The 16,852-nt window shown below is 32.0% G+C and overlaps 1 protein-coding gene across 3 annotated transcripts in view; it reads left to right on the plus strand.

Moving 5' to 3' along the window:
• The first annotated feature begins 5,463 nt into the window (after positions 1 to 5,463).
• LOC105057868 (uncharacterized) overlaps positions 5,464 to 16,852 on the plus strand; it is a 28,005-nt gene continuing 16,616 nt past the window's right edge. The window contains exons 1-6 of one of the 3 annotated variants that reach the window (XM_073250938.1): positions 5,464 to 5,621; positions 6,339 to 6,458; positions 9,742 to 9,876; positions 11,403 to 11,651; positions 12,044 to 12,202; positions 15,675 to 15,761. In XM_073250938.1, the coding sequence (XP_073107039.1) occupies positions 11,598 to 11,651; positions 12,044 to 12,202; positions 15,675 to 15,761 (300 nt within the window). In that variant the 5' untranslated portion in view covers positions 5,464 to 5,621; positions 6,339 to 6,458; positions 9,742 to 9,876; positions 11,403 to 11,597. Of the gene's footprint in view, positions 5,622 to 6,338; positions 6,459 to 9,741; positions 9,877 to 9,900; positions 11,652 to 12,043; positions 12,203 to 15,674; positions 15,762 to 16,852 lie in introns of those variants that run through there. The other 2 variants (XM_019854424.3, XM_019854427.3) reach the window with 2 other exon arrangements.

Consider the following 16,852-nt stretch of genomic DNA (forward strand, 5'->3'; position numbering starts at 1 on the left):
TTAAATATTAATGTTTAAATTAATTTAGTTATTTAAAATATTATTTTTAATTTCAATTATAATTTTAATTATTATTTCTTAAAATTAAAAATTATAAACTTTGTTTTTCAATTACAATTAGAATTTCTATTTTTTTTTAATTCTTTATCTTTTTATGAAATTTTTTTAGGCGATTTTTATATTTTATTTAGAACATTTTTTAATTAAATTAATTTTAATTTGAGAAATTAATTTTAAAAAATATTTCTATTTCACTTAATCTTTAAAATTTTATTTTTTTTAAAATTTAAATTTATAATTCTTATTTTTTCTGACTTTTTAAAAATTTTAACTTTTTAACTTTTTAACTTTTCATCATTTTTAACTTATTAATGTATTTCTTTTTTTATCAAAATTTAATTCAAATTTAATTTTTTTAAGTCACATTTATAAAATACCCTAAAAATGAAATTGTATTTAATTTAATTTAATTTTATTCTTTTATGATATATTTTTTCTAATCTAATTTATAATTTTTATAATTTTAAATTTAAATTTTAGTTTTCTTCCATTTTTATCTTTTTGATATTCTATTACGTATTTTTTTTCTTTTATTTAAAATATTTCTGAAAAATTTATATTTCAATTAATTTAGTTATTTAAAAAGTAAATTTTAATTTCAATTAAAATTAAAATTCTTATTTCTTAAAATTAAAAATTATAAACTTTGTTCTTCAATTACAATTATAATTTCTATTTTTTTTCAATTCTTTATGTCTTTATAAAAATTTTTTAGCCTATTTTTCAATTTTTTTAAAATATTTTTAAAATAAATTAATTTTAATTTGACAAAGTAATTTGAATGCTTATTTTTATTTCAATTAATCTCTAAAATTTTATTTCTTTTGAATTTTAAATTCTAATTTTTTTTATTATTTAATTTTTTTTAAAAAAAAATTTAGGACAAGCATTTCGAATGATGTTTTTCAATTAAATTTCAAATTTTTATTTCTTTCATATTTCTTTCTCTTTTTTTTATTTTCTATGATATTTTTTTTTATTTCTTAAGATTTTTTTGACATCTTTTAAAAAAAAATTTAAATAAAAAATCTAAATTAATTTTTTTAATGAATTACAAATTCAAATCTTTATATTTTAAATTTCAATCAAAATTACAATTTTAATTTATTAATTAATTTTAAATTTTAAAAAACCAATTTTCCTTTTTTTTCATGATTTTTTTCCTTTTTTTTTGGGAAAATATGAAAACGCCATTTTGAATGGCATTTTTAAAAATGCCATTCAAAATGGCGTTTTTAAAGACGCCATTTGGAATGGCGTTTCTTCTCTTTTTTTTTTTTTTTTTTTGGGACGATGCCACCGTGGAAATGGGGGGTGACGTGGTAGGGGAAAAAAACGTCATTCAAAATGGCGTTTTTCCCTTTTGCATTAGTTTGGTAAATAAGTTTGGTTTTGGTATATTTTGGTAAATAAGTTTTTTTTTTGTATTATTCTAGAAAAGGGCTCGATAATTATGTATCCAACCTGATATCCGAATTCGATCCTAACTATTTTAATATTTCAAAAATTATATTTATATTATATATATTATTAAATATATTTGATTAATTATCATCTATTAGTTACTAAATCCTAATTTATTCATAAAAAATATTCTAACCAAATAAAAACTAAAAAATATTTATGCAATCACAAGATATATTAATATAATTACTATTTTTTATATATTTTAAATTTAAACTTAAATTTTAAACATCAATTATTGATAGGAGGCTTAATTCAATAAATCATTGGATACACCAATATGATTATCATATCTATTGTAATTTAAATTTGAATTTAAATTTTAAATTTTGTAATCTGAATTCTCCCTTTTCTCCCTTTTAATTTTCTTCTTCTCTTCAACTGTCGTCCCATGAGAATAAAGTATAAAATGGCAAACCAAACCCTCCTCACTCACAATACTATATGGCCAATCAGCCACATCCACACCACCATCCACCAACCCTCCCACCATTCCTTCCTGTGGTCCATTTTGACACTACGATCGGTCCATCAGCCAGCCACCAGTCCATCATTCCATCCGTTATTCCTGTTATCTTTTTGCATTGATTAGCAAGCGGCAGCTCTTCTTGGTAATTGCATTTGCTTGCTAGAGTTGCTCGTTGGCAAGAGTTCATATATTCATTCATATTACATATGATATTGCTTATGAAATGAATATATTATGCAGGAAGAAAAGTAAAAGTTACGTACGACAATAGAAAGAGAAAGTACTACTCAAATGGGGCAACCATCTGTGCTTGTTAGTATTTCTATCACTACAGTAAATTCAAACTAGCCTATACACCTATTTCTGCCTACTATGCCGGTTAGTATTTCAACTACTGATGCAAATTTAGACCAGCCTATACATGTGGATGAAGCAACTAGCCAAGATTAAGGAGAAGCTAAAAACAAAAGCAAACTAAGAAGTAGCGCTTGGAGTCATTTTACAAAGATTGAAGTTCATGGAGTTTCCAAGGCAAAATGTAACTATTATACTAAGCTACTTAGCAGTGACTAAAAAAATGGGATAAGATATTTGCATAGTCACTACAAAGTATGTCCGAAAAGGAGATATGGAGATATTTAACAAAAAAATTTGGTGAATAACCTTGAAAAGGATGTAACACAAACAATGTCTGCTTACTAATTTAATCAAGAAATCGGCAAGAGAAAGCTGGCTGACATAATCTTTGTCCATGATTATCCTTTGAGCATGGTGGACCATGTTGGATTTAGAAAATTTTTGTACGTAGTGCAATCGTTATTCAAGATTCTTACTCGAAACACTGTCAATGATGAGATCAAGACTATTTATAAGGAGGAGAAGAGATAACTAACAAATTTGATTAAGAAGCATGAAAGTAGGATAACAATCACTAATGATATGTGGATAGCAAGCAATCAAAAGTGAGGTTATATAACTGTTACCACACACTTTGTTGATCAAGATCGGGCATTATAAAGTCGAATTCTTAGGTAAGTGATCCTTATGTTATATACTTTATATTTGATGGGTTTAAATGACTTATTTTACATAGTTGCTAATAATTTGTGATTTTAAATAGGTTTGCTTATGTTCCTTCTCCACATATTGCAATGAACCTTGCTGAGGTATTTATTGAATATTTATTAAATTGAAATGTTGATACTAAGTTGTCGATAATTATTTTAGATAATTGTAGCATTAATGATGCAACGGTTAATATTTTAAAGGATAAGCTGCAACTTAGTACTTTGTTGTTGTCTGGTAGATTCTTACATATGTGTTGTTATGTTGACATATTAAATTTAATTATGAAGGATGATTTAGAAATGATTAAGAAAAAAGATCGAAAAAATTCGTGATAGTGTGGAGTATTGGACAGCATCACCTAAGAGATGTGAAAAGTTTGAAAAAATAGCTCATTAAATATGAGTTAATTGTACCAAAGAGATGGGTCTTAACTGTTCAACTAGGTGGAACTCAATTTTTTTAATATTGAAGACTGCTTTGATGTATAAAGATGTTTTTGCTAAGCTGAAACAACGTGAGACATAATTTAAATGTTATCCTTGTGATAATAATTGGGAACTTGGTCAGAAAGTTTTTTATAGATTGAAATTATTTTATATAGTAACTAAGGTATTTTCTGGTACCAAATGCCCTATAGTTCATTTGTATTTTCCAAAAATTTATGATGTGAGTTTAGAGTTGCTTAAGTGGCTTGAGTCTCCTTTCAAAGTCATTGAGAAAATGGCCAAGCAAATGTTGATTAAATTCAACAAATATTGGGATGAGATCCATGTTTTGATAGGGGTTGCTATAATTTTAGATCCAAGGTTTATAATATCCTTGATTAAGTATTATTTTAGCAAAATTTATAGCGATATGGCTACTGATAAGATTGAGAAGTTACGGGAAGTTTGTTATGAATTACTTAATGAGTATCAATTCAGGGCTAATATGAAAAGGCAATATGAGAAAAACTTTAGTTCGATATAGAGTGATTGACCTATGAATGATCAATTGACTGATTTTGATTTGTTTGTGCGAAGGAAAAAGAAGACCAAAAACACTTCAACAAAAACTAAATTGGATCACTATTTGGAGGAGGATGAAATACCTTAGTCTCCTAAGTTTGATGTCTTGCTTTGATGGAAAATAAATGGATTTAAGTACCTAACATTGCAAAAGATGGCTAAAGACTTATTTAGCATCTCCATATCCACCGTGGCTTCTAAATCTACTTTTAGCACTAGTGAGAAATTGTTGACTCCATGGCTTCTAAATCTACTTTTAGCACTAGTGGAAAATTATTGACTCTATGTCACGGTCAATTACATCCTGAAACTGTAGAAACTTTGGTTTGTGGTAGCAATTGGTTAGATGAAGGTATTTTCATATATTGCATGCTATTATTTTTTTTAATTAATTTCTTTATTTGATGTGATGATTGGTTATATAAATTGATTTTTTTTGTATAGGTATTAGTACTATACTTTTTAAAGGAAAGCAAGAGGAAACTTATCGTGTTTTTGAAGATTTTGTACTTAACGACAGTAGCTCAAGTGTAAGTTTTCATAGTAAATTTTTTAATAAATTTTATTCTTAATGATAATTATAATCAATCATCACCAACAATGATTAATTATTTGTAGGTAGATTGAGTGAAGAATAATGTTGCAACTAAGGATTGATCGAGAATTGTTGTTTAAGTTTTTTTGGAACTTGAAACTCAGATGTACTTTTTTTAAATTATGTTTATATTTTTATTTACTTCAGAGGTATTGGAACTAAGTATTGTTGTTGATTATCTTAGTCTATTAAATTTATATTATATTTAAATTTTATTTAAATTGAATATGAAATTTATAAGTATTGTTGAACTAAGCATTGTTGAATTTTATTTGTTTAAGACAGTTTGAATTTTATTTTGATTGAACATGGAGCTAAGTATTGTTTAATTTTATTTGTTTAAGGTAAGTATGATTTGTGAAATGATAGTATGGCTTTAAAGTTGATAGAAATGAAAAAAATACTCAATGTGACTTAAGTGGGTTCGGACTGGATAAATCCGAATTATCTGATATCCGATTGAGATGGATTTGGACAAAAAAGTCCAGTTCCGATAGTGTTTGGACTGGATTTGAATAAATTATTGGATATTTGTGTTTGGATTTGGATAGTTAGAAGTCTGTCCCAAATCCGATTCGATGCCATCCCTAAAGGAGAGGAGGAGGGAAGCATCGAGCTCCATGGCTTTTTCTATTTTTTTTAATATTTTAATAGAACCCGGTCCGACCGGTTGATGATAATGCGGAGCCGGCCTCTTGGCCGGGTCGATCTCCGGTCCAGGTTTGATTAGTGTGCTTTGCTTCTACCCTAACAAGCGCTTAACATCGGCACACAGCTACAGACTTCTTCCTATATATTTATGTGAAGTCGGCACTGAATCATCGGATTACTTCTGCCTCCGTCGTCGCTATTCCCCTCCTGGTTCTTTCCCTTCTTCATTATCCCTTGGTGCCTGGTGGTCACTGCTGCGGCGTGCGATCGGCGTCGCGGAGAGACGACGGTCGGTGACGACGTCGAGGTCCTCTTTCTCTACCTGCAGCCCTCCTCCTCGGTCTCCATCCCCTTTCTCCCCTCCGCCCTTAAACACTATCCTTTTTCTGTTCTAGAATTCTTTCCTCACCAGGGTTTTCATCTCCCCTCCTCTCCGTCATTGCTTTCTTCACCGCTCGTCATTTTAATCTGTTTTCTTGAAATCAGGAAGAAGTCCTGGCTTTGGTTTCGGGCGTTCGGACGCGAGTCTTGTGAGCCTTTTCTTGGTTTTTTCCGAAAATCTTTTATTCAGCCACGAGTTCTTGAGCGAAAAAAAAAAAAGAGAGTCTTTGTTGCTCTCGATCGTCAAGGAACAATGATTGCAAAGGCGTAAGATCCACCAATTTTAGCAAAAAAAATGACCGTGCAAACTAGTTACCAATTATGCGTTTGTCTACAACTCGTTTCCCAATTCCAATAACCTTTACATTGACTCTTTCGTGCTTGCTTTCTTCTTCTTTCTCTTTCTTTATTTTTTCTTTTCTTTGTTGTGTTATTTTTTGAAATGCCAAAAAGTAATTTTGGCAGTTGCAGTCAAGAATTTACATTAGCCAATCGTAATATTCTCACCTTATTTTTTTTTGCTGCTTTCCGAGATCCATACGATAGTCAGTTCTTCTTAGTTTTTATTTTTTCCCTAGTTGGCTTTAATCCTTAGATTTCTCGAATCCATTTGATAATGGATTTCTCCTTGAATTCACTGCAGGTTTTGCATAGCTCACGTATTCTATTGCATTCCTGCTGTCATGTTTTTCTTAGAGTTGCTTAGTATATGGTGGAATCATTGAAGCACACAAGAATTTAGGTCATCAGACCTTTGCCCTGGGTATTACTCTGTGACCCTATCTCTTGTTATTCTTCTAATTTTCTTTCATCTTTATTTACTTTTTGATGTCTTTTGCCTGTTTGGTTTACAGGCAATGCATGTTGGCCTATTATTTTCATGAAGATTAAGAACTGGATGCTTTACCTTATTTTTATTTTAAAGGATGGGTTAACTTCATGCCTTGATTCATACTGCAAGGCCTTCCTTTCTTGTCTGCTTGCTTTCTTTCTTTCTTTTTGAAATTTGTCCATGTGTATATCTGTTGTATATTTTTCTTCGTTTCTTTTGAAAGTATTTCATGCGTATCTGTTGATAAGTGACAACTGACAACTTGTTATTTGTCTTATTTAATCTATAGAATTAGTTGTTTCTATTGTGGCATGTATATATATATATTCTTATTTCTTAGCATTCCTGAATCTATTTTTTCAGATTATAGCGAGAGAAATATGAGTTAATGATGTAATAGTTCTTAGCATGGTTGAATATATTTTTAGAATATGTCCATTATGCAATAATAGAAGAACATGAAATTGGAAGCGTAGTATGAGTTTAAGAGAAGCAGGAATTAGATGATAATTTTAAAGAAATACAATTTTTGCAGGAAAGTTTTCTGGGAATTGTAGGAGTGGAACCACAATCTGAGAATGCATCTGGAAATTTGTTTGTTATCCCTGTCGACCTAAGAGAAGAGAGAGAGGGAGGGAGGGAGGGGGGGAGAGAGAGAGAGCGCTTGATGTGAGGGAATTGTAGGAGTGGAACCACAATCTGAGAATGCATCTGGAAATTTGTTTGTTCTCCCTGTCGACCTAAGAGAAGAGAGAGAGAGAGGGAGGGAGGGAGGGGGGGAGAGAGAGAGCGCTTGATGTGTGGCGACAACTTTTACTATGCAAGAAGAAAGATGATGTGCCATCAATAATTGAATGCTATAAGTTCAATCAATGATCCAGTAGGATTTTTGCACAATAATAATTTTATTTCATGTACTTTCATTTTCTTTGGTTGATTATTATTTTGTCAGAAAAAAAATGCAGAAATATTCATCTATAGTCTAAATCAAGGGTTTAAATTTCAGTACTAGGCCAATGTCATGGTTTGCTTCTGTAATGGTACATTCTCGGGTAAGGATGATGTGGTCGAAATGTACCAAAATGACCATACCTACTGAAAAAGGAAAAATAAAAGGGTTTCCATCTTGGTCCATCCTAGTCTATCTTGACCATCTGCTGCTTCCCAATTTGTGGGACGCAACTGGGGTGGTAGGGACATCCTAGTTCTTGAAAACTAGTCTCCTATAGGTGTCTTGGTCCTGGTTTCCTGTTGGAACAGTATGATATCGGCAGAACTGCCCCTTTCTAGGGGGACTTAAACTTTTGGTCTAAATTATTGTCAAGGAACACCATATAAGTAGATTGTTTAAAGTTGGACAATATTGAAAAATATAACTTCTGTAAGCTACTAGACATGCTTCCTAATAGAGTCGTACTTGTGAAAAAATACATGGACGTTGTAAATCGGATATGTGTTCTTGACTTGACACTATAATGATGGTGAGCAAGACCTTTAAAAGAATTAAACTTTTTGAATGTTGAAGCTCCCCATATTGGAGAAGAATTTTCTAAAGTAATATTAAGAAGTTGTGCGATTGAAACTTTGATGAAGTTGTCCCCACCCTCCCACCCCCCCCAAAAAGAAAACACACACATGCGTGCACATTTTGATTAGGATGGTTTTGAACTGGTTTTTTTTTTTTTTGGTTATTTATAATTTGGCTGAGATGGTGAGATATATTGAGTCCTGACAAACAAAACTTGAGATGTTTAAGCAGAAGAGCACATGAAAGATTGAGTCTCATGGAACCCATTGTTTTATGATGTTCTAACTAAATGGAACTTGCAAATGCCTCCAGCCCTTCACTCTTGCTTTGTTACTGAAATGCAACAAGAAGTTCACATGTGCTGACTTTCTAAGAACTGCAAAATGTGGAGATTGCAATTGACTGTTTGAGGGTTCTATAACCAACAAATGAAGCAATGGAGAGTTGAGAAGATGGCACTGCAGTTGAATCTATCTGTTTATAAAAGCTAAAATTAAATCTCAAATCCACAAATTTTCCATCAGGTGTTCAAAGGAAAATATATCAAAAACCCATATTTGATGTAGGATTCTGAAATCATTTGTTTCATATCATAAAATATATTTGAACAGTCAATCTCGGCCGTCACATTTGCACATTCTTTGAAAGATGGTGTTTCTTATTGTCATATTGTTGTTAAGCAAGAGACAACAGCTTGAAACTTGAGAGAGAGAGCATTTTTAAATGTTTAAAATGTAGAGTTTCACCCAGGTGGAACACTGACAAATACTAAGTCTTGTGGGGCTTAAATTTGGCATGCTATTCTCTCCATTCTCTCAAGTTTTGCTTTCAAGGACATTATATGCATCAGTCTCGCCTCCATTAAGATTAACTGAATAGGTTCCAACAAAGTTATCTATCTATTTACAGATGCATATTTCTATCTGTTAAACATGTGTATTATTCTCATCCACTCAAGTTCTGCTATTTTCTCTCAAAAGTTACCATCCAAAAAGAAGATGGAAAAATTTCAGTCTGTGTGCAGGCTCTTAATTTCTTCTTTCTTTTCTCTCTTAAATTTTCCAATAATGGTGAAATATTGGACCAGAAAATTCTCTACGACTTTCTCCTCTTGCTTTCTCAATGATCAAACAAACTCTTAATGCTAAGTTGTATCTGGGGCCATGGTATTTTGCTGCTGTTTTTGATTGTGTAACCCCTTTCTCACTCTTTTCCAACTATATATCTTTGGTCACTAGTTTGTTTTCCTTGGCCCTGTTCTACAGAGTTTTCAAGGAAGTTTAAGTATGCTTTCTATAACTATATCATTTCTTTTAGACTATCTTATCTGGCATCCAATTCTCGTCAATGTCAGTTTGCTGACCACCTCATGCAACTACAGTGCAACACACTGAAATATAGAATATCTGTGTTTTCTTTGAGTTTTGTCGGTATTTTGGTTCTAATTTTATTATTCCCCTATGTGAACTTTGTAGCAAGTGTAAAATCTCTGATGAACTGCATTTCATACATATATTCGGCAGTTTTACTTTCGTGCAGTAGTCATGTCATCATGAGGAGTTCTTTATATGGCTTTTCTAGTGCATCATGGGAAAGAGGGATATGGCATGCTGGCATTAGAGTGCCTAAATTAAATTTCATCTCGATGGAATTTCATGTTCGTGCTTCTTTGCTCGGTGTTCACAGACTTTGTGATTGCCAAAGGTGAAGCAGCATCCATCAATGGAGGCAGAAGCCAATGCATTCTATGTCGTTCGGAAAGGGGATACTGTTGGTATCTATAAAAGTTTAAGTGATTGTCAGGCTCAAGTTAGCTCTTCGGTACTATCTACAACACTGTAAATAATTTTAATGTTTTGTCTACTAATCTTAAGTTCTGATATTTAAACTTTTACCTTGTAAACAGTATATAATTGAATTTTTTGTTTGCACATGTTTCCTCTTGAATTTATGCATGATGAACTACTAGACAAGTTATTGTAAACATGCTTGTAGAAAATATGTGGTTACGATGGTCCTTCTGCAGCTTCATAATGCTGTATATATCAGAATTGTATTCTTTCCTTCACATTGTGCAGTTTTTGTAGGATTCCCACTTGTCGTCTCATTGCTGTGGCTGAAATACTTTGGAGAGCTTACTGCAAGCAGAATTTCTAAACTCAATTCTCTTTCATTGTCTCTTAAAGCTTTCATTGGCATGAGAATAATTAATGTTTAACTTTACTGGTGAAATCTTGAGATTTCTCACTGTTCTGCAAATCTGTAGTAGCATTATTGTTGGCAATTTGCTTATCATTATTTCACTATCTATATCATTTTCACATTGTGCAGTGACTGTTTTAGTTAAATTCTCCTTTTGTTGGATCTATATCTTCTATTCATTTTTCTACTTTTACTGTTCCTGAATTATTGTTAGAGAAGGTTTTGGGCTGACATAATGGATCAGTTTTATGTTAGCAATTGCATTTATAAATGGTGGTCCTTATGATAGAACTGCAGGTCCACCTATATCATTGGAGCAGCTGCCCTACTTATAAAATGCTAGCGGCTACTGATCACTTTAGGACGGTATTCTGGTCGCCTTCTGAATCAGCTACCCCAAAAAATAGATTACAGTAAAATGCCACTCCGGCCATTCGTTCTGTGCAGCAACTCTTCATTTTCTTTCTTTCCCTTATCTGTTTCTTTTCTGAAAACCCAGTCTCTACGTTTTGTTTCGGATTCCATTTCACATTCTATTCCCCTTTTGTATTTTCTATTTACTATAGTCCAGTGCTGCTTGAAGGGACAATGTAGTCCATGTTTTGTGAAACCACAATTAATGCCAAGAGTTGCTTCATTTTATCTCTTTGAATCAAAGGGACTGGCTTGTGAGAGATTGTTTTATTTAACTTTTCAGACTTCAAAAATATTATTGTTATTCTAATGCTTGAAACTGGATGCTGCCAAATCACCTTTTGTATTGGATAGATAAAAAGCTCATATGGGCTTAATGACATCGTTATTTTATTATTATTTTTTAATGATATTGTGTATGGTTTCTTTCTCTCTTGCCTCAATAAAACAGTTGATTCTTTGTGAATATGCTTTGTGGTGGGCAAAGTGTGAGATACAGACCACTTGTTAATCTCTATCAAACTGCATAGTTTTAAAGAGTACTTGCTTAAATAGTATAAAATTATTACATATTGGGCTGTATATTGTTTGGATTCACGAGATATTTGGATCTGAAGGCACGAGGATATGACAAGATTCAAAAAAGAACCCAATAAAAATATAGGATCTAAACTTCAATTTGAAATTGCATCCTGATTATAGTTTTCATTTGGTTTGGTGTTTATTACCAGAGAAGGGACTGGGTGGAGGTTTAAGCATATAGAAGGAAGAGGACTTGGAGGTCATTGGAGGGTGTAGGAAGTGAGAGCTGGTCGGTGGTGGGAGTGAGTTTGAGGCTGGAAGAAAGGGAGCTTTGTTGGGGAAGTGGAAGCATTTGGTGGATGTGAGAAGGTCAGTGATGGAAAGGGATGCATGTTGGAGACTAGATGAAAGGGAGTGTGGGTGATGGAAGAGGACAAGTATGGAAGATAAAGGAGGAGGTAAGGATTATAAGGATTAGTAGGTGATTAATGGTGTGGGTCATTCCACTTATCCTGCACAAGTATTATATTGTTACCATCAACAGATACCTAAGAATTAAAATCTATCTTCTACATGACGAGTAATGGTTCTTTTTTCTTGCTAACATATGCTCATAATCCCAGTTATTACATCTCCAAGCACTCCTCCCCCCTTCTAATTCCTGTAAAGTTTATTGGCAAATGATGCTTGCTTTGTTGGCTAGTTAGTACTTATATTCATCTTGCAAATTAGATGTAATCTGTCTCTAGTGATATCCTATGATAAACTGTCACAGTCAATTGACATAGTATGTATAATGCTACTGAATAGTTAAATGTTCCTAATATGCATCAGCAAAATTCTCTTATAGGTATCTGATCCTTCTGTCAGTGTGTACAAAGGTTACTCTCTTCGTAAAGAAACAGAGGAGTATCTTGCATCTCGGGGACTGAAAAATGCTTTATACTCCATGAATGTGGATCACTTGAAAGATGATCTGTTTGGAACCCTAGTGCCTTGTCCTTTTCAGGTAGATATCAATACACCCATTCTCGTTGTGTTGTCATCTCCTAGCTTGCTGTAAGAAGAAGTTCTTGCGATAAATATTTTAATGGATCATTACTCTTCTTGAGATTTCCCATTCTTGGAATTCTTTTACTATGGAATTTGGATATGATAAACTAGTTATTGGGAGAATGAGACCATTTTTATATGCCTTTCGCCTCTTTTTACCTTAACAGCATAACCTGATTGACAATGTATTCATGTCCTTCTACTTGAACATTTAGATATTGGTTATGAAACTTGACCTCAGTTTGTTTGAACGCTGTGATGAGAAAGCTCTAATTCTCATTGGCATCATTTGATGGTTATCATGTCTTATCATCCCTGACATAAATATCTTGGACAGCAGTTTTCCATCCCTCTTGAAATTTTTGAACTTCTCTTTATCATGAGAAATGGTGGTGCTTTACTTAATTATTGTTTATGACAGATGACAATATCTATTACTTACCATTCAAAGTGAGTAAAATGATGGAAAAGAATGCATACATAAGCCTTAAAATATTTGTCAATCATAAGTCACGATTCCAGTAGTTTCACTGTAAGCCACTTTCTACTCTTGAAGAGTTTCCATGGTTTTACGGTGGTATAGAATCTTAATTTCTATACTGCTTTGATTTCCTTTTTTAGTTCTATTAGAAGGTGTTTATATTTTGATACTTTCTGCTGTTTAAAAATTCAAGAACATTTTAATGATGATTATTATATTAGTCTTAAGAAAATTGTTTTATTTATCATAGGTAATTTGTGGCATGCTGATTTATACCTATGAAACTTGTAAAAGGATGATTCTTTTTTGAAAAAATTCTGAGAGTATTTTCGTTCTAAGCATGGTGCAGAATTCCTTTTTCAAAGGAAATATGCATGATAAAAATATGTTTCAATTCTCTATATTTATATTCATTTATATTTTTATTACTTTATATTTATTGCCATTTTGGGAATTATATGGTCTTTATTTTTCTTGTTATCTTGCTTATGTTTGTAGTTTTTTCAATAACTGCTTATATTTGTAGTTGGTCATATTATTTTTCTGTTGCTTTGTGCCGTATCTCCATTTGTCCCACTTGAAGACAATTTAAGAAGGATATTTAATTGCAAACACCGTTGGTCATTTATTGTTTGTCAATTCTTCTAATTTGGTTTTTATGACTTGCATTTCAGTAATGGTGCATAATTCTCTATAGGTTATTGATTCTAAGTGAAGTGTCAAACTAAGATTTTTTTTTTTTTTTTGCATTAGTTATAAATTAAAGCTTACATGCTGAAGATAAAATGATTAAGCAATCATGCTTAGCCCCATGAATGAGGTTAAGATGGCTTGGAGCCATGAACAACCACTCCTATCCAATCCGTGAATGAAATGACCTGTGAGATGACACTTACTCCTAAATGTAGGTATCACATAGGGTGAGCAGCTATCATTAGACCCTGCTTGGCATTGCTGTAGAGAGTAGAGATTTTGTTTATAGAGCTTTGGACAGTAGAGTTTTTCATTGGTAAAGCTTTTAATGAAAAGCACTATTTATTGTTTGGTAAATACATTTCTGAAGTATTGTGAAACTTTAATATCAATTTTCGTAACCAATTGGAGAAAATGCTTTTTATATTAGAAAATGATAATAAAGGATATTATGTAGTGCTTTCAATTGTCTAACTATTTGTACTATCAAAAATTGTTATTATATAGACTATTTATAATTTATAATTTTTATTTTGATGTTTCTAATATAAATTATATAATAAATAATAATATTGTTTTAATTTATTATAAAATATAACAATATTTTTATAGTATTATTCTATTATAAACATTAGTACAATGTAATAACATTATATTATTATTTATAATATTTTAATCGCATTATATTATAATATTATTTTAATACAATAATATTATATTATCATAATATAATTATTATACCATAATATTAATAATTATAGTTATAGTAATATAATATAATGAAATAACTTTATATTATATTATTCAATTGTACTATCAAAAATTGTTATATAACTACTATTAACTTGTTATAGGCACCATTAACTTATTCATTATATTGTAGTGAAATATCTAATAGCAACATAAATGCGTGCCTTTGTTTATTGAGATACAAAATAGCAATAAAATTGTACATATATCAACAACCATAATAGCAACCAAGGACTGCAATATTGGTTTGGACTGCCTAATTCGAGGTGTACCATACCGAATAGGTGTGGAACCGGATCAATTTGCTGGTTCGGTATGAGAACCATCCGTATTAGTGTCAACCAATTTGAAACCGAATGGAACCACCTGTTATCGATTTGTAACGCCTGATTTTGGATGGTACCATAAAAAAGTTAAGAAAAAGGGGTCAGAGGCTGTCTTGGTTTGGGGTATGCACCATATCAAACTGAAAAAGTACCGGCATAGTACTCGATGCCTGGATTGTAAACCTTGATAGCTACACAAGTATGCTCCAACATTTCTCAATATCCATGTTACAAGCACAATATCTGAAATAAATGATCGAACAACTTACAAGAAGAGTGATAACACGATCATACATAACATCCTTCTCATGATTATTCAATGCTTGACTCTGTTCCATTGTGTGATTCATCAATCTCTAAGCATTCAGAGGGGGTAAGTCCTCCTCATCATCATAAAGTTAAAACTCAAAATTTTTAGTTGCATGATTATGACAATAAAAAGTACCAACTTATATTGTTACAACAATAACAATATTCCAAATTTATATTTTTTTTAAAAAAATTCATTGCTGAGACTAGAATCTGGGTCTCTTGGGTGAGCATTTGCCAAAAAAATAGCTTCATGATGCATCTCAATTGAGCTTTTGTAGAAAAGCTCCAAATCTGAACTTTCCTGGTAGACATTTTTTTGGCTTTTAGAGGAACCAAAAAACTGTTTCAAAAGTTTTATCAAATAATTCAAAATCACCCAGAAGAGCTTCTTGCCTTCCAAGAAGCGCTTTTTGGTCCTCCAACAATACCAAAGGGGGCCTTAGTCCATGTATGATTTTGAGATGGCTAAGCTGGACTATTCTAAGTCCGCATGAGGATTAGCTATGCCTAGGTGCATAGGCTTGTATTTTCTAAGCTAAAACATGGCTGAGAGAGCAAGGACAGAGTTATCATTTAGTAAGATGATTTTTTCCATCCCTCTTATCCCTCAAAATCAACCAAAACCTCACATACTTACATATGGCAACCTCAGTGGAAATAAAAATGAATCAAGCAGAAAAGCATCTTATCCTTGGGACCAAAGTTCGGGAGGGGGATGACAATCTCTATCCCTGAGAACCAGATCAATGTGGAGAAAATAAAGTTGAAAATGTTTTTATGGATGAAATCTAATGGTTTTGATTATGATCCTTTGCATGCACACACATGTTAGTAATCTTGAAGGTTAATGTCTTTTTTGCTTTCAGCAACCAGATGGACTTGGCTCTTTGGTTGATAAAACACCCGAAAAGACATCTTCTCAGAAAAGATCGGAGGCTGTGCTGAATAACTTCGTAAGTTACTGTCACTCAGTACGTACCATTAGTTATTTTATGTGCATGAGCTGTAGGAGCTTCCTCCGCTTGCAATCAAAACTTGACTTTACTTTCAAAAATTGTGTCACGCCTAACTCGCTTGCAAATTTAACATGTTTTCGTCCATCCCTTATTTTTTTTCCCTTTCTCTTTATACGCTTTTGATAATTAATTGTGTAGGCTACTTTTTATGAATTGAGTCACTCTTATATGGATGCAGTTTTGCTACCGGGGATGAGAGATTGACAGGGTTGTCATAAGAAACCAATTGTCCAACAGAAAGTTAATTGACTGAGTTTTCTTAATATTTTGTGCTTACATTACAAAAATCCTTGTTAACTTCATGTTTTTCTGTTAACAGTAAGGCTTTTTTTCCCAGCTAGTTACTTTGAGAAGGACTGCAACCATAAAACTGTCTTCAAGTTTGTCAAGAAATTTTGACTCTGCAAGAAAGAATTATTCATTAATATAAATTGAATTTGTGTTGAAAAATATTTAATATTTTGTTAATGCAAAGGGTGCTGTAATAGTATATAATTCAACGATATAACTAATAGCAATATATGATAAATGCCAGGAACTAGAAGACTATACTTGGTAGCATAAATGTGATAGTTGCTGCTTCTCTTTTGATCAGTTAATTAGTAGGTTCAATGATATAACTAATAGCAATATATGATAAATTTCAGGAACTAGAAGACTATACTTGGTAGCATAAATGTGATAGTTGCTGCTTCTCTTTTGATCAGTTAATTAGTAGGGAAACCTCAACTTGGAAGTAATTTTTTATTGTTCTATGAGTAACAAATTATGTTTGTGTAAAATGTGCATAATAGTGGTATGGATAAAGAAGAATTTTTTAGGGGGCAGGGGCTTGATAGGTTGGTTGAGGTGTGACATAGTCTCCACAGCGTGGAATCATAATTTCATGGTTAGCATTTAGTTCACAGATAACCATATGAAGACATGGACCTTCAAGCACAATGAAAGTTAACAAAAAGTGGATATTCAGAAACTCATGAACTAATGCTTTTGATTTGAAGGTGAATTTGTGGAGAATTTAATCTTTA

This window comes from Elaeis guineensis, chromosome 2 (genome assembly GCF_000442705.2).
Source record: "Elaeis guineensis isolate ETL-2024a chromosome 2, EG11, whole genome shotgun sequence".
Classification (NCBI taxonomy): Eukaryota; Viridiplantae; Streptophyta; class Magnoliopsida; order Arecales; family Arecaceae; genus Elaeis; species Elaeis guineensis.